Source organism: Triplophysa dalaica, chromosome 9, assembly GCF_015846415.1.
Source record: "Triplophysa dalaica isolate WHDGS20190420 chromosome 9, ASM1584641v1, whole genome shotgun sequence".
Taxonomy (NCBI): Eukaryota; Metazoa; Chordata; class Actinopteri; order Cypriniformes; family Nemacheilidae; genus Triplophysa; species Triplophysa dalaica.
In genome coordinates this window covers 5,724,402-5,751,166 of record NC_079550.1, presented here as the reverse complement: position 1 = coordinate 5,751,166, position 26,765 = coordinate 5,724,402, and the positions used below count along the sequence as shown (strand labels likewise).

General features: G+C 37.1%; 4 protein-coding genes across 4 annotated transcripts; 2 read left to right on the top strand and 2 right to left on the bottom strand.

Annotated features, from left to right (window-relative positions):
• Window positions 1-6,819: 6,819 nt before the first annotated feature.
• lipt2 (lipoyl(octanoyl) transferase 2) lies at window positions 6,820-10,432 on the bottom strand. The gene is made up of 4 exons (XM_056756602.1): window positions 10,397-10,432; window positions 9,989-10,073; window positions 8,869-9,362; window positions 6,820-7,802 (listed from the first exon to the last, which is right to left on the bottom strand). The coding sequence occupies exons 3-4, from the start codon at window positions 9,311-9,313 to the stop codon at window positions 7,573-7,575; spliced, it is 675 nt and encodes a 224-aa protein (XP_056612580.1). The 5' UTR covers window positions 9,314-9,362; window positions 9,989-10,073; window positions 10,397-10,432; the 3' UTR covers window positions 6,820-7,572.
• rnf169 (ring finger protein 169) lies at window positions 10,433-19,633 on the top strand. The gene is made up of 6 exons (XM_056756601.1): window positions 10,433-10,868; window positions 11,694-11,767; window positions 12,123-12,215; window positions 12,371-12,477; window positions 13,594-13,696; window positions 14,437-19,633. The coding sequence occupies exons 1-6, from the start codon at window positions 10,502-10,504 to the stop codon at window positions 15,610-15,612; spliced, it is 1,920 nt and encodes a 639-aa protein (XP_056612579.1). The 5' UTR covers window positions 10,433-10,501; the 3' UTR covers window positions 15,613-19,633.
• A 517-nt stretch (window positions 19,634-20,150) lies between these two features.
• spcs2 (signal peptidase complex subunit 2) lies at window positions 20,151-22,902 on the top strand. The gene is made up of 5 exons (XM_056756820.1): window positions 20,151-20,226; window positions 20,843-20,926; window positions 21,131-21,283; window positions 21,487-21,629; window positions 21,715-22,902. Exons 1-5 carry the CDS (start codon window positions 20,188-20,190, stop codon window positions 21,899-21,901), a joined length of 606 nt encoding a protein of 201 aa, XP_056612798.1. The 5' UTR covers window positions 20,151-20,187; the 3' UTR covers window positions 21,902-22,902.
• A 1,514-nt stretch (window positions 22,903-24,416) lies between these two features.
• defbl3 (defensin, beta-like 3) lies at window positions 24,417-24,784 on the bottom strand. Its single transcript, XM_056756001.1, has 2 exons — window positions 24,717-24,784; window positions 24,417-24,586 (listed from the first exon to the last, which is right to left on the bottom strand). The coding sequence occupies exons 1-2, from the start codon at window positions 24,781-24,783 to the stop codon at window positions 24,417-24,419; spliced, it is 237 nt and encodes a 78-aa protein (XP_056611979.1). The 5' UTR covers window position 24,784.
• Window positions 24,785-26,765: the final 1,981 nt, after the last annotated feature.

The window sequence follows — 26,765 nt, the reverse complement described above, 5'->3', positions numbered from 1 at the left end:
AGGTCATATAGTATTTTTGCGGATGATTCTACATCTGCTTTAAGAGCTTCTGCTGGGATACTATCTGGACCTGGTGCCTTGATGTTCTTGGCTGTCTGGGTCAACTGAAAGGGGGATTTCTGCAGGTTCTATGTTTGCTCTTACTGTCTGAGATGTTTTCTTTTCTTGGTCCCAACTGCTGCTTAGCAGACCACTTTAAATGCTTCCTTTACCTGCTGCCAGTGGTTTTTAATAGTTCTGAGTTCCTCATCCCTTTCTTGTAGTGCTGTTAAACGGTTTCTAAGTTCTGTTTGAAAGTCTGTTTGTTTGTCTTTGATTGAGAATAATGACATATTGTAGCGCTTACCTATTGAGGTACTGTTGTGGTGCTTTTTCAACTTAAGTCTTAAGTTAGGTACCACTAGATGGTGGTCAGTGCCTGCATCCGCACCTCTTTTCACCCGAACATCCTGAAGGCCAATTAAAATGGTGAGATCCTTTTCTTTACATTTTCTCCTGGTTTCCTCTAGCTTTTGATAGAAATCTTCTTTTGTGTCCTCCTCGGCTTCATTGGTGGGAGCATAGCATCGGATGATGTTAATGGCAATGCGCTTATGTGAGGTCTTAAATTTGCCTATAATGATCCTTGGGCTCACTGGTTCCCATCCTAAGAGTGTTTTCTGAGCTTCATTTGATAGCATGATTGCTACCCCATCTGAGTGAGCCGCATTCTCTCCCATATGTCCGAGTATATAATTGATTCTCCTGACGGAAGCTTTATTTGCCCTGCTTCCTCCCACCTGGCTTTGGAAATTCCAAATATATGGATGCCATATGCCTTCATTTCATTTGCGATGGTCTGCGCTTTTCCTACACTCTCGGAAGAAAATGTACTATTTTGTACTAAAGAATGTACAAATTCTTGTCACTGGGATAGTACCTTATAATGGTACACATTTGTACCTTAATATAGAGAAACAAATTTGTGCCATTCCATTTTGTACCTTTAAGGACATGATTTGTACCATGAGTAACCAAAGTGTTCCTTTTGTATTTTGAAACTTGCTGGTATAATATTGTACCTGCAACAAAGGTACAAATATTGGCCTTGAAGGTAACTCCCCAGTGACTAGCACTTTTGTACCTTAACTATGGCAAATGTGTTCCTTTAAGCACTAGTACAGGTCATTTATCATTTTAATAAAACACATTAAACAATTAAAGTGAGAAGGCATAAATAAATAAATGTATATACATAGGTGTTTGAACCAACACTGTTCTTTAGCATACAGAAGAATCTACTTTACAATAAAATGTAGAAAAATAAAACACTTTTAAAAACATTTCTTTTTTGGAGTAAAAACCATTTTACTAAAACATGTATATATATATAATGTAAAATACAATTTCCCATCAACAATATAATACTTGTCAAAAACTGTTCACAATACAATTTAACAAACTTATATTGCTTTTCATGCAATACCAGTCATTAAAGTTATGGTTCAGACAAAAATTTAAATTGTGTCGTCATTCTCTCACCCTCAAGATGATACAAACCAGTTTACATTTATTTGTTCTGCTGTATACGTTTACATTTATGCATTTGGCCGAGGCTTTTATCCAAAGCAACTTACATTGCGTTTTCCTATTCTTTGTTTTTAGTAGTATCTGCAATCCCCTGGGATCGAACCCATGACCATGCTCTTACCTCTGAACTACATGAAAGCTAAATGTTTTTGTTCTGCTGTACTCAAAGTAAGATATTTGGAAGAATGTTGCTAACCAAACATATCTCAACCACCATGAACTATATAGTAGAAAAAAATGCGGGGCGAGATCTGTTTGGTTACTGACATTCTTTCAAATACCTTCCTTTGAGTACAGCAGAACAAAGAAACGTATAAAGGTTTGGATCAACTTGAGGGTGAGTGAATGATGACACAATTGTCGTTATTGCCTGAACTATACTATCAACATTACAATTTTAACATTAACATTTTAAAGCATAAATTATTCCTAATACAAACGAATGCGATGTTTAATGCAAAAACATCCAAAAAACATTGTAACAATTCTACAAAAACCTGTTAAGTGACTCCAAATATCTTGCTCCTACATACAAAACATCATCAACCATATAAAGGCCAAGTGCCGTGTAGTCCAGTTCATCTCATAGCATCATACAAAACCAGTCCTTGTCATATGAAACACTTGAAATTCATGAAAATGAGAATCAAACAAATGTGGAAGCAACAGCTTTCCACACAGTAGCAACAATGTGTCTATGTTGAAAACATAGTTAACCTGAAAGAATATTGGAACTTCCGCTGTATGCACAATAGACTAGTTTTTGCAAAATAAATGCAGACATTCATCAAGTCCGCAGCAGATAGAAAAATTTGGCTAATGAGCATGAATCAAGCCTATATGTTTAATTAGTTTTACTGCGGTAAAATGTCAATGTGAAGACTTTGGACAACCATAGGGCATGCTCTGAGTCTAGGACAAAAGATGAATAATCCAATCCAAAATTGGAAATGCCTTGTCACCAAGTGTCGTTACCTTCAACACATGCCTCTGGAGAAAGAGCAGGGTATTCCTGTTGTGCACATAATACACGCAAAAAGCAGAAAGAACTCCATCCTCGACTCCAACTGCTTGGCAAATTTCAGATCCCTCCATTTTCACAGTGCTGAAGATTCTCTTCTCATGAAGACCTGTTTCCAGTCATAAATTCCCAAAATCTGTCAAGTGGGATATGGTCTAGCTGGTCATCCTGAACAAAAAGAAGAAAATCAGTTTAAGAAAAGTCTGAAGTAAATTTAAAAAGCCATTCAATTCATAATAATAATAATTAATATCACTGAGTTTACTGGTATTTTAGTAAGGATGTGTGAATGCTGTTTTACCAGTGAAGAGATGGAACGCTGATGCATGTGTGAACAGCACATTAATGCAATTACCCATTAAGTCATTCTAGCAATCTTTCATAAAATGTACTTTCTAACTGAATTCCGATAGCACGTTAAGGCAGCGTACTTTAAACCAGGACTGCACCTCATTAGACATTCATGTAAAATTATTCAATCAACAGTATGTGCCGCCGTACTTAAAACGTGCTAAGATAAAATATAAAACTCACCTTTGAATTCTCTCTTCTCTTCCTCTGTTTGGTTTCCGGGTCATAGGATGGAGGATAGAGGAGCGTGGAGACGAGGAGGGATATTTAGAAGCACCCACAGACGCGCACGTGCAAGTCGTGGCCACAAGATAATGCTGTCATTCCCTCATCATACTAAGTCGTGGCCACAAGATAAGGATGTCGTTCCCTCAACATACTAAGTCGTGGCCACAACATAATATCGCATTCCCACGAGTTAATATCTCGTGGCAACAACATATTATCACGTTCCCACAAGTTAATATCTCGTGGCCACGACAAAACTAAGTGAAACTCGTATGTCCCCTCCCGGTCACCGTAGTTTCCCGCTCTCCGTTCTGACTGAAAATTCCGTAATGGCTGCAGTGACTTCGGCCAATCTCGTATCGCTTCCAATGCCTAATAGTCAGCGAAGTTCATGGTTAAAGTCAACACCCTACTGTCTATGCACCCGCGAGAACCTAATTTTAAAGTAATTAAATAACTGTATGTAGAATACAGGTGCGGATGCAGGCACTGACCACCATCTATTGGTACCTAACTTAAGACTTAAGTTGAAAAAGCACCACAACAGTACCTCAATAGGTAAGCGCTACAATATGTCATTATTCTACAAACAATATATCTGACAGCATTGGGTATATACGTAGGCCTAACGTTACGTGAACTCTCGAATTCACCGGGATACGCAAACCTCTCCACCGCGATAAGGTGCTGGTTCAAGGAGAGCACAAAAGACAAACCAGCATCATATAGTCCATACGGATATTTGTTCGTATTTATTCTTTACTAAAATAATTTCCTTCGGTCACAGCTTCAACTTAAATCTATAACACATCACATTTGATGTCAATGTGATCACAAAACAACCGATACCTTCATGACACATGTGGTAGAGCTGTTATTTTTGTTTCAAAATATTTGTTTTAATTGTTTGAGCTTAACAGACCAATAAGGAGGCTCAAACAACATCAAGTTAAAATGTGAACTTTGAGTTTCTGGTTTCAGAACAGCTGATAGGAGTTAGTTCTATCAACTCTGGGTAGACTTACCTTGAGTTAAAGGCTTGCACCACAACTACGACTATCCATCATGATCAATGGAGCTCCCATGTGATGATTAACCATGGCAACAGGACCAAAGAAAGCATATGGAGGATTTGCTAATGTGCTGATAATGACTTATAAAAAGATAAATGTTCCATTAAACAAACAAGTCAATCAGTAAATGAATGAATACATGAATGAAACAGAAATAAAACAGAAATAATCAAAAAAATTCTCCTCATCAGTGCTCTAGTGATGAGTGTTAGATGTCATGCTGTATATGACACTTGTTATGGTGTCAGACTTTCATGTCAAAGTTAGACTTATCAGTGGTTCGAACCCTGCTCGGAATAGATTTGGTAGGAATTGTTGCACATCTTAATCAACTGTTTATTACCTTTATAGCTTCATTTCTGCATCTACTGTGTGTCTGTATTTATTCATTTCTTTGTTCATGCTGTCAGGGTTCCTGTCTGGTGTGTCTTTGTTTTCACTCGTGTCAATGTTTTGTCTCATTGAGCACATGTTGTGGTATCTGCCGGCAGTTCGAGCCCTCTCCTCGCTGTACGTGTTCCCTTTGTGGGTCGGAGTCTCTACTGGGCTGGGTCTGCTGCCGCTTCTTCCGTGGGTCCATTCGGGTCGAGTGCTCTCCCTGTGGACATTCGTGGTTCCTGTGGACTGTGTCCGTGGTGCCTATTGGACTTTTTAATCTTTCTATGTTGTGGACCATAAAAAATATACCCATTTTCCCCGCAATTGAGTAAATGAGATATGTTTTGATACATCTAATCCACTCTAGAGAAACATGGTACAGTTTTAATGCACAGGGAAATGACAAAATTCCAATCTGGTCCTAAATTCCTCTCCTGAAATCCAAGTACATCCCTATGAATTAATGCAGCCTCTTCCCATACAGGATCCTCTATAAAATCACATATGACATTTTATTCACTGAGATTGTCTCTGTGTAATCAAAATGTGTTGCATGAATGACTGTATTAATGAATGAGGTACAGCACTTATGCCGACGACACACAACTCTATATAAGAACAAACTCAACTTCGTCTGCTGTCCAGCCATTGTCTACTCTAACTACCTGCTTGGAGGAAACAAAGGTGTGGTTGAATCAAAACTTTTTGCAGCTAAATAGCTCCAAACGGAAATCATTCTAGTTGGCACTCCAAACCAGGTCCGGACATCGAAATTAACCACTATTGCCTTCTTTGGTCAAGACTTTCCATTCACTACTACAGTTTCCAGCCTGGGTGTTAAAATGGACCGTAATCCGACTTTTGAAGCCCATATCAATCAGCTATGTAAGACATCTTTTTTCCATCTCAGGAATATCTCCAAACTTCGTTCCACATTGATATGTGGAGATGCAGAAAAGCTTATCCACGCCTTTGTTTCCTCCAGACTAGATTATTGCAATGCACTCCTCATCGGGATCTAAGGAAAATGCCTTCAGAAGCTGCAGTATGTTCAGAACTGTGCCGCAAGGATCCTAATGAGGGTGCGCAAGTACAATCATATTACTCCCATCCTTAAATGCCTCCATTGGCTTCCAGTCTCATACAGGATTCAGTATAAGGTCTCTCTCCTTACCCACCAGTGGATCTATGGCGATGCCCCTGTCTACCTCAAGGAACTTCTCACTCCACAAAGCTCAAGACGTAGCCTCCGCTCTGCCTCAGCATATCTTCTCAAACCCACTAGGACTAAGCTTCGTACTATGGGTGATCGGGCCTTTTGCTCAGCTGCTCCCAAACTGTGGAATGCTCTTCCTGACCATCTGAGGGCACCGCAGTCAATGAGTGCATTCAAATGTGTCTAAAACTTATCTTTTAAGACAGGCTTTTAATTGATTGAATCCTTGAAATTTTGTAGCACTTTGAGATTTCTGTAAATATAAAGGGCTCTATAAATAAAATGTATTATTGTTGTTATTATTATTACCAATTGTGCTTTAAAAAGGGGGAGGAGATCGAAAGTAACTCTGGGTTTACCACAGAAAACATGCTCCCGACCAGGTCCACATAGCTAGTTACTGTGGTTACTGACTCTGAGTATAAGTTACCTCTCGTTTAGAAACGGACTTGAGTTACCCCTCTTTCTCTGGTTTGACATACCTCACATTCTGAAACGGAAAACCCAGTTTCCCTCATTTCAGGGTAAATACAGTTTTCACTAAACCTCCTTTCTGAAACGGGCCTATGGTCACTTTCAACTGTCCTCTGCATGGAAAAAAGCTTATGTAAAGATCATAAAAAATACATTTTCTGTTCCACAGAAAAACCATGCTAGCATGTAAAGAGCTGCATGTGACCCACAACGCATTAGAAGACAAGTGAGATCGGATGATGGACGAATGATATGAAAAAGGAGAAGAATGAGAAATGACTTTAAGTATTCTTTTAATGCCTCCTGCAGCCTGGGCTGTTTCATGTAATAGAACTAAAAGCCTGTTGTCAAAGACATACTTTGACCTCTCAAAAAAAATGCCCATAATAGGTTAATTTAACCCAAAAGCTGTGTTCTTCCATATTTGACCCAACCATAGCTTAAAACAACTCAATTTTTTATAGTGTATAAAAACAAACCTTTGAGTACCTAGCAAATCCAGAAACACATTAAAATGTTCAAAATGCTTATTTATTGTCTGATATATATAAATGTATCAGCTTCAAAGGTGACGTTTTATCAATGATAAACATGTTCACAAGGTTTTGGTCCCAAGGACACGTATCTTCCGTGGAGGACAGGACGTGTAATTGAATCCAGTGGCCGTCCTTTTGCTGCCTGTTCACTCAGTGCCATACAGCAATGATCAGAAGAGAAAAAAACACGTCTATAAATCACCGCTGTTTCACCACCACAGGGCTGTCATTTCCACAAGCCTGACAGAAAATAAATCATGTTTACAAAAATGCCTTTACTAGGAGCTGTTCCAAAAAAATAATTACAGCGTCTACATTTTGGCACTGTTTTTAGACAAAGGAAAGGAGAGAAAAATGGTAACAAGGATTTGATACAAGGGAGACATCTCATCTTGCTGGAGCCAGCTCATCTTTATGAGAATGTCTCTCGTGATGTTATCAGGGGTTCATGGGAGTCATAAATCCCAGAGAACCAACAAACATGCAGAAAATCTACATATAATTTATCTTTGAAATAACACATTTTGATGTATGGGGATTAAGTATTTTGTCATTAAAACTATTTCCACAACTCCAGCAACCAATTGAAGGGATTTCAGCTTAGCACACCTACTGTATTCAGTTGGAGGTCTAAGAACATACAACAAAACTGTTTATTGTCTACAGATTTAAGCATAAGGAACCAGATTTAAAATCAAAATTTTTGATTTTTATAATAAAATACATTTACATGAAGCTATTGTTAGAAATTAAAGAGCAATTGAACTGTTCACTAAAGGCTTCCAGTAGTTTTGGAATGGCTTCTTCGGCTGAAACATCCCGCTCCAGCTCTCGACTCAGTGATGTGACGCCTTTACCCACAAGCCCACATGGCACGATGTTGTCAAACCAACTCATGTCTGTTTTGCAGTTCAGAGCCAAACCATGGGAGGTTATGTATCTTCCGCAATGGATTCCTGCAAAACATGACACTTAGCAATGTAATAATCTCTTTAGGTCTTTTCTTAAAAATAGAACAAAACTAGAAATCTTTCAAAAGGCTAAAACAAATGCTACTATAAATCTAAAATATAAGCAACTTTGTGATTTTGAACATGGTAGCTTTTTAAAGGGACAGATTTCACCCAAAAAATCTGTCATCATTTACTCATACTCAAGTTGTACCAAACCTGTACATATTTCTTTGTTCTGTTGAACCCAAAGAAAGATATTTGAAAGAATGTTAGCAACCAAGATTTCTGGGGCACCATTGACTACCATAGTAGAAATAAAAATATTTAGAATTATTTGGGAAAACAAACAGTTCTGAGGCACATTTGACAACTATTTTAATTGTAGTCAATGGCGACCCAGAAATCTCAGTTGCTAACATTCTTCCAATTATCTTTCTTTGATTTTGGAACAACTAGAGATTGAGTAATTCATGACAGAATTTCAATTTTTTGGATAAACTATTTCTATTTTTTAAAGAAAATGTTGCATTTAAATATCAAATATCAAAATAACCCCTTAAAACCCTACTGGAAGCCTCGACGTGGCAAGGGGGCGGCAACGTGGACACGGCAACGCGACCACGGCGAATTCCAGTTCAGGTCGTCGACCTATAGGGCTAGCTACCCAGGAAGACGCAACCATCAGCTGCGAAACACAGTGGAAGGAAGCGTGTGCCCGTCGCCGTACCCCGGCCGACTAGCGGGCATCTAAGTATCTAAGTAAGTATATCAAAATATGCATTTATACATTTTTAAAGTCCGACCAAAGGAACATACAACTCTTAGGGCCGGTTTTACAGACAAGGAATACAGATTTTGTAATCTTTTATTTACATTTGATTCACCCAAAGAATGCCCAAAGTGTGCAGCACTGTATTCTAGGCAAATACTTTATCAGTCACAGCATAATTTCATGATTGGTTTATAGTGTTGACTTTATTATTATTATTATTAAAAAATATGGAAAATAAAATAATAAAATGTAAATGTTTGCAAACCCCAAAAATAATAAAAACAAATTGTAACTTACCAATTGCACATATTTTATTATTGCCAACCCAGACACCAGTATCTGGAGAGGTAGAGGCTTTGATTCCAAATTTGCTGCATGTATTGATGACAGTCCTCTCCAGTTCACACACATACCATCTTACACTTTTTTTAAAGCAGCCCAGATTCAGGACAGGATAACACACTAACTGACCAGGCCCATGAAAAGTTATCAGACCTCCTCGGTTTGTACGGAAGAAGTCTGCGCCCAGGTTTTTCAGTCTTTGTTCCTCTTCAGGGGGGTAGGGGGCCTGTCTGATGCCAATGGTGTACACAGGTTCATGTTCACACAGCAATAAAGTGTTTGGGCTGCTATTAGACAAATCAAGGTGTTGCTTGATGTGGTGCTGCTGTATCTTCAAGGCATTGGGGTAGGAAATCCTGCCTAAATAGACCACCCTGACAGCAGCCTTACCACATGACATTGTGATTTTAGATGGTTATTGAAGCAGCAACGGGCCTGTTATTTCTGACCTATAGGGATGAAAAACAAGCGTAATGCAATAAATTTAAGTTTTTTCCATAAAAATGAAATGAATACATGGGGAGATTATGTGAAACCCTGTTCCTAGAGGGCCACCATCTAAAGCTCGATTCAAATAGCGTGCGATGAGGTAAAACTAATGTTAAACTTTTATAAAAATCCCTTGAAATACACTTTTCTGCATGATTAGTGCATCTTGAGACAAAATGGTACAGACATATTTTAGGTTATGTCAGGGCAAGTTATTTTCAGTTTTGAAAGATCAAACATTCCTTTTAATCTGGGACTACTTAAGCTGTTTTAGGGACGCGATCATTTCATTTTATTTCCCTGGTATTGTACCTCCACCTGCTGGTACATTTTGTAAATCTTGACGATTTTTAAAATAAATTGGAACTTTATTTTTTTTCGTTATTAAAAAATAAATAAAGCTGCGCATTACGTTGTTTTTTTTGCAGGAAAGTAAGGTACGCCGACCGGGGACGTTACATGGTTTGACATTCAACTGCATGTCAAGACGAACCAAACGACACCTTTCAGCTGATATGGTGCTTTTAATACAAGCATTAACACAAAACCTCCTGAACAAAAAAAGAAGACAAAAACTGCCGCTAACCTTTCGGAAAGGTATCTGATCCATGATTTGCAGTGCTGTTTTATTACTCTCTGTGCGGCTGCCATGCATTTCTGATGTAACTCTTCTGCGGGAACATATAGAACACGTTGTGCGTTACTGCCATCTGCTGGCCTGGTGCACTTCCACGTTGTAATCTTTAATAGATTGTTTAATGGTTTAAGAACACATATATGATCTTCTACTTGCAAGTCGCTTTGGATAAAATGTTAATGTATATGACGCTACAATGTTGTGACATGTAGATATGATATATAACGTTTGTGGACATTGACAGTAAACGTTATAGGTCATTGCTTAAGAAATAAGCAAAAACGTTTGACTTTTTCCTTAATGATAAAGACCTTAATTATTCGTCCAGACCATGTGTGTGATCTTAAATAAACTTACATAAACAAAATCTGGTAGTTTAATTGTCGGGAACTTGACAGTTTACACGAGCTCCACACGACAGGGCGGGGCTTGTTTTCAAACTCCAGACGCAGGCACATACCAATGAAGATGGCGGCGGTGGGGTCCGCCAAATCCGCTGGACCGGGGCAGAGAGGCAAAACAAGGCCTGTCGCTCTCTCTGCACCTCTGACTCTGGAGGAAGCCAGGTGCCCGGTATGTTCAGAAATACTGCTGGAGCCCGTAACGATGCCATGCGGACACTCGGTCTGCCTGCATTGCTTCCAACGGACGGTGAAGTTGATCAGTCTGTGTTGTCCGCTGTGCCGGCTGCGGGTGTCCAGCTGGGCCCGTAAACAGTCCCGGGAGAAGGGCCTGGTCAATACCGAACTCTGGGACCTGGTTCGCCTCAGTCACCCGGAAAGGTGTAAACGGAGGATGGAGCAGAGAGATGTGGAGACGCCGGACGGAGGTCAGTGCTCGATGATTTATTACATAATCATCACTTTAAAATCACTCCGAGGAAGACACAGTTTTCTAATTATACTGATAATACGAATATATTTAGCGAAAACTTTCATTATTTTTTGTGGTTGTGGATCACAGAAGTGCAAGTAAATGTGATTTTATAATGTAAATATAAAACAGGTTTGTTTTGATGGGGGGCAACCACATGTCGGTCTAACGTTGTTTTGTGTACGTGCAGCTGTGTCTCACACTTTGGACCTAATGTTTTTCAAGATGACGTGTTGCGGTTATTTGAAAAATGTGTCAAGAGCCCTACATTCATTCTGATTTTGACAACACAATAACGCTTTTATCAAAAACTTGATCTGTCATGTACAGAACTGACGGAAAGGTCTGTGGTCATAGCGTGACGTCGCGTCTGTCTGTCAGCTGACGCACATATACGCCAGGCCGTCACGTTTCTCCCGTATTGACGCTTTGCGTTCTTTTAAATTCTTCTAATCTTCGTTCAAAACGCAATAATAACGCACCATATGTTACTTGCACAAGTCTTTCTTAATGTACTTTAACAAAGCATTGTCAAAGTTAAATGTTGTAGTTTCAGTTGCTGGGACAGAATGTATACTTGCCCGGGCATGTGTGTGTTCAGTGGGAGGAGACACTCAGCTGACTAGGGTTTTTTGTTGAATGTTTACATTGTTGTACAGCTCTTAATTACTCGAGAGAAAGGGATCATTTGGTCACATTTAAAACTCCAACAACAATGTTTACTTGATAAAACTTGATCTTTTTTGTGTGTGTGTGTGTGTGTGTGCACGTTTCCTCATAGATATTTTCAGAGCACCTGTACCCATTCATAAACCAAGGGAAATGCAGAAAGAGTATGAAAAACAAAAAATCAAGGTGAGTTTCAAAGGTATAACTTTTTTCCATGGCCTTACCATGTTACTGAGATACAGCATGGTGTAATTTTATTATCAGGTAATATTATGGGTTTTTTTTGGACGTCTAATTTGTGTTCTTTAGAGGATGTATTATTTAGAGTTCATTGTTTTCATTAATTTCAATAAATGAATGTTATATCGCTTTGGTATGTAAGTTCTTTGGATTATCGCCAGACACGCATATGATTTTATTGAGAGCAAATCTTTTATTAAAATGCAAAGCAATTATGGTTTCTAACAAGCTTGTTTTCTGATGTATATTTCGGTCACAAATTCTCTATCAAATGAAATAAAGAACAATGTTGTCTCCTCAGGGTGGAGGCGGTGATGAAACTGAGGAGAGAAAGAAAAAAGTCCCTTTGCGGAGAAAGGAAGAGTGTGGGATGCTCAAGCATTGTCAACATCCTGTATGTTTTCTTACAGAAATCGATAATCTTTTGCATCACTTACCTAGATCCGAAGAATCATATGATTAATAATTCTGACATATTACATATTAATCGTATTGTATTTAGTTAATGGTGTTTGTCGAAGAAAATCTTTCACTTTCTGTGTGTTTCAGTTCTGCGGAGTTTCAGACTCTGAGAATGAAGAGCCCATAGGAAAGAGGACCCGACATGTGTCTGCGTTTGTGAGAAAGACAAGGTGCTCCCCTGCTTTCAATAGAAGGTATTACACTTCTTATTTTGTGTAATTTTATTCTTCTACTTAAGTTTTTTTAATATTTAACTTGTTAACCAGCATACATTATTATTTGTTGACCAGTCAGGTATTGGCAGATTCTGATACCTGTCAATCAGTGAGAGCTGTCACTATAGCACCACCTGTACAGCGATTACATATTTATTTAGACCAACATGGAATTTAGCATCATACTGGTTCCCTTCACAAAAAGCCAGGTTTTTCCAATGTCTTTTGAATTATTGCAAAAAAATGAATGTTATAAGAATTTTTTACATGTTACTACAAATTTTGTCCATGAATATAATCTTAACAAATGATCAACACTCTTATACAATACAATTGCCAGAAACCAAAAGCTAACCTGAAGCTATAAACAAACTCTACCAAAGTCAAAAAGCTTCAAACAACTTTTAAACTAAACGAAAGATATTAAAATGTTTCCTTATAAGAAACTGCTATGTGGAGGAACTGCCATCCACATATGGGGGGGGAATTGTGCCCATGTTGCATTGCCTTTTATGCATAATGATGATCAATAATATCCGCCAACAACATCTCTAGTCCCATTTTACAGAATGTTAGTTAAAGCTAAAGCTTTTAAAAAAATCACAAATTTAGGTATTACTTTTATCTCGTCGAGCAAAAATGATCTGAAAATATATTGTTGTGTTAGCCACAAACTTTCAGGACAAGGAAACCAGAAGTGCCGAAATGCTAACTTATTTCTGGATTTTGGTCTACGAAACTATATCATGACTGGAGCACTGCATAACCATTTCCAGTTCAATTGCTGGAGACAAAACATGTGGAATATTTAACAAACATTTATGGTGCTTTTGAGTACTTTTTGGGACTTGGCAGTAACCGCCATAACTTACACACAACCAGTATTAGATTTGGACCTTGTCACTTTACTATTAGTCAACTAAGCAGACACAGTTATCCATGGATGTCAATAATGTCAGCAGAATCAATCGTGTAATCAGATTTGGCGATATATCCGTCTGTCACTATTTACTGTATTAGAATGTCAACAACGTGGAAAAAAATATGTTAATATTTAAAAGGTAACATCCATACCACATTTTTACTACGTTGCAGTTGCCTTCATAGCAGTGCCGTTCAGCGGAGCAGGAGCTGCACAGACTCTGAGGATGGCAGAGGGAAAAATAAAAGTCACACACACCATGCTGTCCCTGAAAAGGTATAAGAATTCAGTTTGTTCTTGCATGGATTATTTGAAATAATTATCATTGTTTTTTTTGTAAATAACTATCTTTGCTCGATAATAATAATAAGTGCTGAATTAATAAAAAGGGGCCGAACACCAGATAAGAAGCGCCACATCACACCACCTTTTACATAATATTTGTCCCAAATCGTTGTCGTTGTACATTAATATTGTACATTGTACAATATTAATAACATTTAGAAGATAACAATAACAGATTTACCAATGTGATAATATAACAAATTTGTTTATAGACATGCTGCAGGCTTGATTATAGACATAATGTTTTTCTTTATATCAGTCAGTAATGTCAGTCATCTCTACCAAAGTCCTTTTACGGAAGTCGTGCCACTCGGCGGCAATGTTTGCAAAGCTTCTGGATTATTGTTTATGTCATAGCAAGTCAACAATCCTATCTACTTGAATGGTGGAAGGCAGATATTTAAAAAATGTATGGCAAAAATCACAATTAAATAGCATATCTGCCATCACTAATTAAACCTGATATGGATTGTAACATAACTATTTAAATTGTGCTAAAAATCAAAATTTTCAGAGGTCGCTTCAGCATGCGCACAGGCTTTTAAGTGCCTCACATAAACTCCACCCCAGAGAATCGTCAGTGTTAATCGACATTCCTCCCCATTTATTGTAATTGCACAGGCGCATCTTGACAATATGCTATCTTTGACTCTTCTCTATTTCTGTTCTAGGCCAACATCACTCATAGTTACAATGCTGGAATTCTTCTGTCTTCTGAGAACAGTCGGTCATTCTCTGCCCCGCTACTCAGTCTAGATAAGAAGCACCACTGGCGGGGTGTCCACACGTCTGCCGCCTCACTTCTGCTTCAAACAAAATGTGAGAGGTCCATTAGCCCTGAGAGCAACGATAGCATATCAGAAGAACTCAATCACTTCAAGCCTATCGTCTGCTCGCCATGCACTCCCCCCAAACGACTGCCTGACGGGCGACTTTTGGAACCGATGATTGTGAAGTCAACCCCCAGGAACTTGACACGCACTCTGCACAAGTCCACGAGCTACGAGGCCAGCCCCAGCATCCTGCAGAAGTGGAAGCAAATCGAGGTGGACCGTCAGTGCATCAAGGTGATATCCAAAGGTACCGTCACAAGTCCGATTGAGGAGGATCTTAGCCTTAAATTGAGTCCCGTTGAAGAGCAGGACAGCCAACCTTGCAGTTTTGTTGTAGCCAAGGATGGTTTTCAGGATCCCCAATACGTTTGCAGCGCAAGTGCAAGATCATGTAAAAATCGGAAGGAAAAACATGCCGTTTCTAACAAGCGCCGGCTTGTTTTTGATCAGGGTACCAAAGAGGAAGGTACACCACCAGCTAGTGCTCTCATTAGTTTGACGACTCATGCTGTCGCAGATACTCAAGAAGGGCACAGCAGATGTGAAACACTTTGTAAATACAGACCGGAAGTGAACGAAACTATGTTCGACAAGTGTGTTAAACATTGTAATCAAAGTACTGTAGACCCCGATAACCTTATAAATGACTCCGCTACCAGGAGTTGTGTACTTAACAGACCTACCTCAAGAAGGGGCAAAAAGAAAAGCCACAAAACCAAACATTTAGAAGACACTGTACAAGCAAAGAGATCTAGGACAGACTGTTGCAATGCCTGCGACAGGTTTGACGATCTGATCATTCGACGAATGAATCAGGAAAAGGTCGACAGAAATCTGGCGCTGAAGCTGCAAAGACAATTTGACAGAGAATCTCAAAAAGTGGACAGACACAAGACAAGCTGTAACAAATATGAACTACGGTCCTGGGCCACAAAGGATGGTGTAGTGGGACGTAATACACGAAGATCAGGACGAATCTCTAAAAGAAACGAGCACTTTAACGATAGTTGTTAAAGGGACTACACTTATAGTTGTGTTTGTTGTAGTTATTAGTCACTTAGAGTTTTCCATGTTAAGGCACTAAAGAGGTTTCCTAACATCTGGATAAGTATGGCAAGTAATGCAAGAAAAGTATTTACCCATTTCGCTTGTCATTTAGCAGACGCTTTTGTCCAAAGGGACTGGAAATACATCAGAGTAACATGGGCTCAGGTGCCTTGACACTCTGAGGCACAAAATCTTTAGGATACACTGTAAAAAGACCCAAGTGTTGGGTCAAAAAGGGATGGACCCAACCGTTGGGTTGTAAATAATCTAGGGCTATCAAACGATTAAATGCAAAAATGTTTTGTGCATATTAATCTTTCATGTATAAACACATACACACAGATGTTTATATATTTAGAAAATATTTACATGTTTTTATGTATATTTACCAATAATTTAAATTATATAAAATGTTAATTAATTTTCTATTTTTGTATAAATATAGGCATGTTTGTGTATGTTTTTATAAGTTCAAAACGAATCTGCACAGTACACAACATATATTATGTAAACAAATTTTTTGTTCTAGATGGGATTGATCATTTGACAGCCCTAAAATGAACCTATGTTGGGTTGTTTTAACCCAACGGCTGGGTTCATCTCTTAGTGACGCATTGCTGGGTTGAAAACCCAATAATTGGGCTTTGAGCAACTTTCCTCTTGATTTGGATCTGGATTTAAACCTGCAGTGTTTTCAGTTCAGTTATTGTTTATTAGAGAAATCAAGTTATGAATCTTTGACGGACAGAGATATATAAAGCCAGAGATAACAGTATCCCTTACAATCGCTCTTTGCTTATCACGATTTGTTTGGACGTTTGAAAAATCACAGGACATGTATTAAAACAGATGTGGTTTTGTACCAAAATGTAGCATAACTCTACAGTAGGGATGTAACGATTCACCGTGAGCCCGTTGAAAATCGATTACAATGTGAGGTGTGAACTGAATCGCAAAAAATTTTTGGGGCCACCATGTTCACTGCAAACCTAAACGTGGACATGCTGATATTTCTGAAATGCAAAAAAATCAAAGAAAAGCACAGACAGTATTAGTTTGTTTATATTAAAGAGACATTTTCTATTATTAATTTGTTTTAAAATTGCAGTTTAGTTTTGTTCTGTGAAATAAACATAATTTATTATATAAAGAAACGTGAAGCATTTAAGAAATAATGCAAGGGAAGTTGTTCATTTCTCATTTTTTTCAACTCATTTTGTAAAAATAAATTGTGAATAAATCGCATGGTGAGATCAGAATCGTGCATCGCATCCTGAATCGCTCCATCCCTACTCTACAGTATTTTTTATATTATTCTGATTTTCTAGTGTATGGGGAAATTTTCTCTTAAATCATTCATCTGTAAGTCATTATTTGGGTGGGAAGAGTAAAACTTAGTGCAAGAGTATAGCAGAGAAAACATTCCTCGCAAGTACGCAAACATAAAACTAATATTTACTTCTGCAACAAACTTGCCTCACATCAAACTCTTCTGCTTTACTATTGGAGAGGCACTTAAGCCAATCATATACTGTAATGGCCGCGGTTGTAATGAAATGTAGTAGTCATGTGATGGAATTATAGTTTTACTATAGTCACGTACAGTTTGTTTTGCACAGTTACTTGTCATGATTTTAGATTGTTTGTTACAAACATCCTCATTCGCGCTTTGTGTTGTATGTCTACTCCGAGCTGTTATTGGTCATCTTGGTAATTAGAGACCCCCCACTTTGTGTTACAACAGTATAATTACTACTTGATAGCATACGTACAACTGGCAGATGCTGTTTTCTTATCTGCCCTACTTCTCTGAGACGTTTGCTGTCAGATGTCATATGTATACCTCTAGGTGATCTCTGTAAGATGTGTATGAGTTAGAATGGATATACAACAGCTCTTTATAAGATGTTTATATGATGTTTTTACACTACAGATGTTTTCCAGATCTTAAGCAGACATCTTACAGATGTATGTGGGCTGTGACACACCAAACCAACATCAAAGAACTAGCGGCAACAAAAGCAGATTGTGTATATGTTATAGTGTTTTTCTAAGGTTAGATTCTATTATTAAGACCTCAAATATAAAAATATATGTGACCCTGGCTCACAAAACCAGTCATAAGTAGCATGGGTGTATTTGTAGCAATAGCCAACAAAATATTATATGGGCCAAATTTATCGATTTATCTTTTATGCCAAGATCATTATTAAGTAAATTAATATTAAATTACTAAACAATTAATTTTAAGTAAAGATCATGTTCAATTAAGACATTTTGTAAATTTTCTACCGTAAATATATATAAAAACTTTATTTCTGTGAGTGGAAGCAGCAAAATCACGAACAAAAATGCCAGGAAACTTTGCTACTTCTGCCCACATTTTTGAAATAACCCACTCAAGTGTGGTATCTTTGTAAAGCTTAGAAATTCGGCTTTTGGGTTCATCTATTTTCCACAACGTCATTAAAGCAGTAAGCCAATAGAGAGCATTAAAACAAACCCATTTCTTCTTAGCAACGGCAACTTCAAATATATCTCAGCCAAATACTGTCCTAACAAAGCATACAACAATGTAAAGCTTAATCATTTCAGATTATGTATACATCTCATTTTCAGAAAATTGCCTACTATGACTGCTGTCCAGGGCACAAATCAGATTGATTTCTCTCACTTCTTTCATTGTTTTGACACATTTTGCAATGCGATGGCACATGAAATCAAATTTGCATAGCGAGAATCACTATGTTTGCGTAGTTGTGTTGAGTATGTTTGTGACCTAGCAGTGTGCAGATGCTTCTTACTTATTATAACTGCTTTCAAATGTATTGCTCTTTTAAAGGCACCATGCGAGAATGTTGAGTTTAGTTTGGGTATGCAATCAGACGGTTTTATTTTTCATTTGAATTAATTTTAAAATTCAACTTTTTTAACGCCTACATTTATTTAGATAACAGTTTGGACAAGTTAACATATTTGAACACTTCTACAAATGGTTTGCATGTGACGCCAGAATAAAAAAAGACCTTGATCCAATAACACATAAAACAAATATTTAAATTAACCTAAACTTTTTTTTCTGTCACTTCAACTGCAAAACACTTTGAAGGGCTATGCTTTTTCATTTCTAAACTTTATCTTATAAGCATTTATTAGAGAAATCTATTTTGCGGTCACCAAGACCGTTTAAAGATGTTTCTTCTGCTGAAAATGGAACATACACTTGGGTCTTGAGTATGCTCATACATTTGTTCTTGCTTATTTTCATCTTGATCTTAATTTTTGTATCATATTTTCATTGTATAGATAGTCGTTTATTTCTGTGTAATGTGCTAATATGGCTGGTATCTGGAAATTTGGCCACTTTCCCTTTATTTTTTCCTTTTACAGATTATTTTCCTTTTAATAATTCCTGTATAGGCTACAAAATGTAGTGGAAGTTAGTAGATTATTATTCATTGCTGTACTATAGTGAAATACAACTACTTGCCTATATTTATACTGATTCAAAGACATTGTTATGGATTGTGTGACTGGCTTTCAAAGCACTTGGAGTCTTCCATTGTTTTTCTTTGCTGGGTTTGAGAGAATGTTGATTTTTTTGGAGGTGTAAAACATGCATATTTATTTAAACAGTACTTTGTGATGACGTACAGTGGAGAAATATGGCCTTTTAAAAATAGAATTGTCTTATTTTTTATTTGCCACAACACTAATACAGTATATTGTATAACAGGAATGAGAAGAGTAGCTTTCATTCAAATTTTTATTTTGATTTGCCTTTTTTAAAAAGTAGGTCTTCAATGTGTTTTATGGGATGCTCAAGGGGGTGAAATGTTTCTGTTGTAAAGACTGCATTGATTTCTTTTGGCATTCGGTTTTCGAAACCTTTCTTGATCAACTCTATATTACTGTCATGTTATTTTTATTTGCACATTTGTTTTGTATATCAAAGGAATGGAAAAGACAATAAATTTGAAGACAATTATGACAATCTAACTTTATAATTTAAATTACACTTTTTTTAATACAATTAACAAAACAAATGTTATAGATCACTCAGCAGTCATTTATTTAACATTATGTGGTGAAATATAAATTCACATCTATGTCCAAAGGTTTGTGAAAGATCAATCTTAAAATCTAAAATTTGCGATTTTAACTAAATCCTTCTTAACATTATTCATTTTCTCAGATTAGGTTAATGATTCTGAGACATCCAAATCGTTTTTATTATTTGAAAAGATTTTTTTACCAAGTCAATTTGGTAAAGCATCTAGAACCGTATATTTAAGAAATTAAAGATAGGCCTATAATAACGGTGCTTAAATAGTTATCAAAAATACACAAAAGAATCCGTGAAGACTTAAAACCCGGAACTATCAGTTCAGTCGGTCAACGTCATCGCTTTTAACCAATTACAGACATAATATCCGCCCACTTTGACGTTTTCCGCTTCTGACCAATTACGATTGGGCGCCTTTAATGTGATTCTAGCCAATCGTTGTGACCCAGGTCACAGCAAATGAACAGGAAGAAAAGATGGCGGCGAGGAACGAGAAGAATGGTCTGCTGGAGAAAGTAAGAAATATTTATTACATCGGATTTTTGGATGATATGTTGATAATTATGCAGCGGTACTCAGAGCACGACACGAGTGACTATTTTATCGTTTTCTAGCGTATTTAACTGCCCAGGCGTGAATGTTGGTGTCATTGCTGGTTTCCGTTGGTGTAACGTAACGTTACTTGGAGCCAAAACGGAAACGTCAAAAAATGGATCTGTGTTACTCATTTAGCAGTTTCTCTTTTCTGAAAAGTGAAGTCCTTTCAAAATGAACATGCATGCTAATGATTATACAACATTGTATAGTAGAAATGATGATGCTATAATGCATGAATGTAAGCATATGGTGCATAAGAAGTGAACTTGGTCAGTTAGCATGCTCCAATCTATTCACGTTAGTCCTTTATGTCCATTCATAACTAACTATCTTTTTAATTGAACGTTGTCCGACAGCAATGTCAACAATGGTCTTGTGATGCAATTTCAAAGCGTCAATATTAATGAACAGTACTTCCTAAACATCGATATAAACGTCCCTTACAAAAACTTTTTAAATTGATTGATACAGATGTAACGTTACTGATGTGTCTTTAAAGTTTTTCTGTATATAAGTTTGATATTATGATTTCAGTGGAGAATTGATGAAAAGCCTGTGAAGATTGACAAATGGGACGGTGCAGCTGTGAAGAACTCTCTAGATGATGCAGCCAAGAAGGTATGTCGTCCCCATGCATACTTTCCATAATACATTTTTCTCACGATTGCTCGGTTTTGCACGTATTACCCTCTAGTACTGGACTGTCTCTAGAACTTCATCTGTTATGCATCTAAATGTTTTAATCTACTTACCCAAAACCTTGAGAATTAAACATGATTGTATGCTTTTGTTAATTTGCTTGTTAAATTTTTTTCATTCTAGGTTCTGATGGAAAAATACGGCCATCTTGAGAGTTTTAATTTAGTTGATGGACGTCTTGTCATTTGCACAATCTCGTGCCTTTTTGCCATTGTAGCTTTAATTTGGGATTATCTTCACCCATTCCCTGAGTCCAAACCAGTACTGGCATGCTGTGTTGTTTCATATCCTTCATTCAGCAAACTGGCTTCAGAATGCCTCAATAAGTTTGGTCAGATCAGATGTTTAATAATGTAAATAAAAATAGCCCTGTAGTAGCCCTGATTAGTCTAGTTTGACATGATATTATAGTCTCATCATTTCCATTGCACTATAGGTACAGGAAGAAATATTTTTTCCATAGTTCTTAACCTTAACAGCTTATTACATATTTCGTAATGATGGGCATTTTGACCCTGTACACCTCTTACAAAGAGAAGAACATCTTCCTAGTGGCCATGCAGAGAGACCCAGCTGGTATGGACCCAGATCACATGTGGCAGCTCTCTTCTAGTCTAAAAAGGTGAATGTTCTTAATACTTTTTAACAACAAAACTGTAACACTTATTTTGTTGTGGTTCTTACTAAATCACCTTTGTCTTGGTTAGGTTTGATGACCAGTACACGTTAAGAGTGTCCTTTACAGATGGGAAAACAAAGCAGTTGAGAGAGATGGAGTTTACGAAGTCTGTCGGGATTTTCTTCGACGAGAACGGAACGCTGGTGATGGACCAATTGGAAAAATTTGTCTCAAAGCTCCATGACACGTTGGCCGTAGAAAAGAAAACAAAGTAGCTTTTAGTGGAATCAGGTGGCACCAGGCTTCAGCGGCCCTGTGCACACAGTAACAGTGGCTTTAGTGGGACAAAACATAGATGTTATTGAGGGCTTTGTGTTCTGAGTTTAGCTCTCAATTGTAATATTACATAAGGTCAACACAGTGTTTTTTGTTGCTTATGTTTTTGAACTGGTCCAATTTTTTCCTTAAATTTGTCAAATTCATTGTGATGCTCTTATTTTGAAGTAGGCTGTTAAGTCGCCTAATAAGCATAACAACAGTGTTCATGAAAATCTGTATATTTTAGTGCACTTCCATATTGCTTTTAGACATTCGGAGGATAAATAATATTTTCATAACAAGATTAGTCACTTCTTACACTAAGGAGTGTTGGATGCTCTCCCTGCCTAACAATACATGTCATGCTTCATAGACACAATTCTCAATCAAGAGTGTCTAAAACAAGTACTTTTGTGGTACATCTTAGAACCAGTGTAATATATATTCCAAAAGACCTTATTTAAACATCTTTTTTGTCCAACCATACTGCGATTCTTTTTTTTTTTTCTATTTAGATTTTGTTGAAGCCTTTAAAGGACAACAACAAGCAAGAAGGGGCTGTATCCATCTTTGGTGCTGTACCCTTCGCCGCTTTGATACTTCTGTGTTTTGACGTTTATGCTTGAACCAGGGATAATCGTTTTCTGTCTCTTGAGGGTTGGAAGTGGATTGGTTTTGGCCTGTTTTCACACTTGAGAGAATAAACCTGGATTCCTCATGTTTTTTTCTTTGTCATCCACATGCCATTTTCAAGTAGATGTAATTTATTTTGGAAAGGTTAGACATATACATGTGGATGCAGATGCTTTCTCCAAATTGTGAAGAAACTGGTTCCAGAAATGAGTTCCACAGAGGAGTCACGTTTTTTTTGTCAAAAAATATTCAGCTTCAGCTTTCTATATTGGTTGTGCCTGTTCTTCTCAAGTTACAAATAAAGTGACAAGGCATTTTTAAAAGGTGTGTTTAATTGTCTGTCTTTTGTAGAAGCTTGTCTAAAAAGTGTTTATTTTTGCTTGCGTGTCAGTGCCCATGCACATAGGCAATTCTTTGAAAATGTCAACCTTGCCATGAAATGGTATTAATAATTATAGAAATAATGTGCACAGATGTCAACATTTGGTGTTTCAAATGGTCTCCAAGCCTTTTTTGTCGTATCCATAACGCATGTTTACTTCCAGTTTTTGGAATAGAAAACTTGCATACACTGATATTATTCTGATCAACAAGGGTTTAGTCAATATAAGCAGGTGGTTCAGTATACCCTTAATAAATACATTTTCTGAGAGTATATGTCACATCCATAATTCTTTTTGCCCTGCAATTCCTGCATTTGAAATAAGACTTACTTTAAAAAAAGAGTGACTTTATACATGGACAAAATACGTTTATAACAATTAGAAATGGCTCATTTTCCAAATGGTCCATAGCATATTTGATCAAATATTTAAAGTGTGGAATGGTTAACCCGGTTACAACAAAATGTAACATGTCACTTAAACATACCTTAGAGTGTATACTGTAACAAAAGTGTCACAGGAAGTGCTCTATAAAGTATCTTTTCACATGACCCCAACTTTCCGTCAAATCATATTTTGTCTTATATGACAAAATCATTCATAGTGATATTTTTTTAAGTGTAATTAATTGTGCATGTAAATCAATAGCAGCAAACTAGAAATCTGTGTGAATTTAATTAAATTGATAAACCATTCATTACAAAACAATGACTAAACCTTCAAAAAACATTAAACTTTAATTTGCCCTGTTATTTACTGAGTAGTTGTTTTCATTTTTTTATATGAATGTGGGTCAGTTAACCCTTACCCTGTGCATATCATACTGTGGCTACCAAAGCTGAGCTGCTTGGTCTCCGATAATCCAATTGGAGCGAATAGCCAAAAAATATATATTGCATGTGTACAGTGACCAGTTTTGTAAAATCATAGGTAATAAATAACAATCTGAAAATAAAGGGTAATCACAGTCCCCCTGAACACATTTTGACCATAAAGTGTGAATACATGTCATTGAATATTTGTTTGTTTTGTATCTGATTAACTCAAAAAAGGACAGATATATGAATACGCTATCAGATGTGCTACCATTCTTCGCATATTTTATATATAAGGTTATCAGCACACGGTCTTGATGAGCATGCTTCTTCATGATGGTTAAAATCGCAAAGCACAGCACCTATAAATGAAAAGAAACATTTTGTTAAGATGTATTTTCGTTTAACACATTGATAATCCATTGTACTGCGATTATATATTTATATCGATTGTAATCTATGAAGTCTTGCATAATTTACTTTACAAAACAATTCATAACCCTACAATAACTTAAGTGTTTTACGTGTATATATGTATTTTTAATTTATTGTTAAGTGATTTTTTGTAATTTCGATAATACTTTATTGTTCTTATGCAACATTAACAAAATTACATTTTGTTTATATACTTAATTCTTAAATTATTGAATTTTAGTGACATCATTTAAATTATGCGCCACTACAAGAACTGAAAAGAACCTGTGTCTTCTCGGGCAGCCATGGTTACCGATCATATACTCTTGTGCATAGCAGTGCTTCCTGCAAAGCCCTCGATATCCACAAGTCCATCTTTGTACTTTAGTGTCATCAGCTGAAAACAATAATCACTGAATTAAGACATAATCAATAGAAGAAGGCGTAACTGTGCAACAAACACATTTATAGTGTATGTGCCAGCAATGACAAGGTGTCAAGATAGTTTGATGTATTTGCTCTTTTACCTTGTCCAGCTGTCAGCAGCAGTAGAGTGATAACAAGCAGTCCCAGGACTCTCATGTTAGTTGCCATATTGTGCTTCCAAACACTTCTGGCTCTGTGGCTGACCGGTCACCTTTATATTGTACTACAGGCTGTCAGAGAGGAGGGGTGGGTGGGTGTGAGCTTAGTTGATGCAACTGTAAACAGCATTGCTGTCATACCTTCATCTATCCCCAGGCATGTCATATTGTATAAACTGTTAGATAACGTTTACTCATGTCTTTTAACTTCAGTCCACAGCAGAATGTTTTGGATGTTTTAAATCATCTGATTCAACTTGTTAGAGTGTTAAACAGGGAGACATCTAAAACTTTTTGTCATGCAAAGTCTGTTGAGCGGAGTTGAAAAACCCTGGTCTATACTGTGATTCTGTGTTCGTCCACATCTATCTATCCATTCACATGAAAAGGGAACTTGCAGTATCTTGTTTTTAACTACATTTACATTACATTTAGTCATTTAGCAGACGCTTTTATCCAAAGCGACTTACAAAGAGTTTAGGGAGCGATAAACGACATGTCATACTGAAGCAAAAATACAATAAGTGCTAATACAAAATTACTAGTTTCAACAAAAGCCAGAACAATACCTATTGAGAGAAAGAGTTTTTTTTTTTAATTTTTCTGTCAAGTATTCACAGAAGAGTTGGGTTTTAAGAAGTTTTTTGAATGTTGTGAGAGATGTGGTTGACCGGACCGAGTTAGGAAGAATGTTCCACCAGGAAGGAGTTGTGAATGTTGGAATGATCTTGATGGGGTCTAGGAGGGTGTGAAAGTATACCAGTGCAGATGCAGTGATAGTCCTGTAGGCAAGCATTAGTGACTTGAATCTGATACGGGCTTCAACCCGTAGCCAGTGGAGAGACATGAAAAGATGTTTCACGTGAGCCCTTTTGGGCTATTGGAAGACAAAGGGTGCTGCTTCGTTCTGAACCAGCTGGATTGGTTTGATATCTTTTGCAGGAAGACCAGCAAGGAGTGGATTGCAGTAGTCCTACTTTGAGATTACCAGGGCCTGGAAAGGGAGTTGTGCCGCATGCTGAGTGAGATAGGGTCTAACCTTTCTATTGTTGAATAAGGAATATCGTCATGACGGCGTTGTCTTTGCAATGTGATCATTGAAGGAAAGCTGTTCATCAAATATGACTCCAAGGTTCCCGGCTGTTTTGGAAGGAGTAATTGTGGAATTGACAAGTTGGACTAAAGTTCGCTGTCATCATTTATTCATACTGATGTCATTCAAAACCTGTATGTGACTCTATCTTCTGTGGAACACAACAAAATATATTTTGAGAAATGTTCCAGTGGTTTATACAAAGAAGTCAATGGGGGTCAGTGGTGTTAAGTAACTAACATTCTTCAAAATATCTTTCTTCTTTTTGTGTGTGAAAAAAGTAAAACCAGTTCAGAATGACATGAGGGTGAGTAAATGCTGAAAGACTTTTCATTTTTAAAGGAAATGGCCCTTTAAATGTCTACCTACATTGACTAAAAGAGATACATCATCACACAAAAGCATATTCAGTAACCATTGTAGAAATTGTGTTATTTAGACTTGACAAAAGAGTAATCTATCTAAAGTTGCAGATAAAAAAGAGGAAAGCATAGTATTAGGCTGGTCATTTGATCTCAACATGTTGTCCCCCCATAAAAATGCTTTTATCGTGTTAAACAGGACAAGTTCTTTATATTTGTTTGTGTATTCAACTCACTGAGTACACCTTTAAAAAACCTCATTTTAAAAAGTGTGTTACTCTGATTCTGATATTCTGATTGATAAGATAGCCACACCATCATAATTCACATAAATACATATTTTCTGCTACACCATATGTTCAAAAAGACCTCAAATACCACTATGTGTGTTTCTGCAACTAAACCTCATTGATAAACAATTAGTTGTGCATCTCTACCAGTACTTAGTCAGCAAAAATGTTCAATTCAGAACCCACTGCAGTGGCAATAGCAGGTCACATGCAAAACCTTGTGACCAGGCCCTCTTTCTACACACAC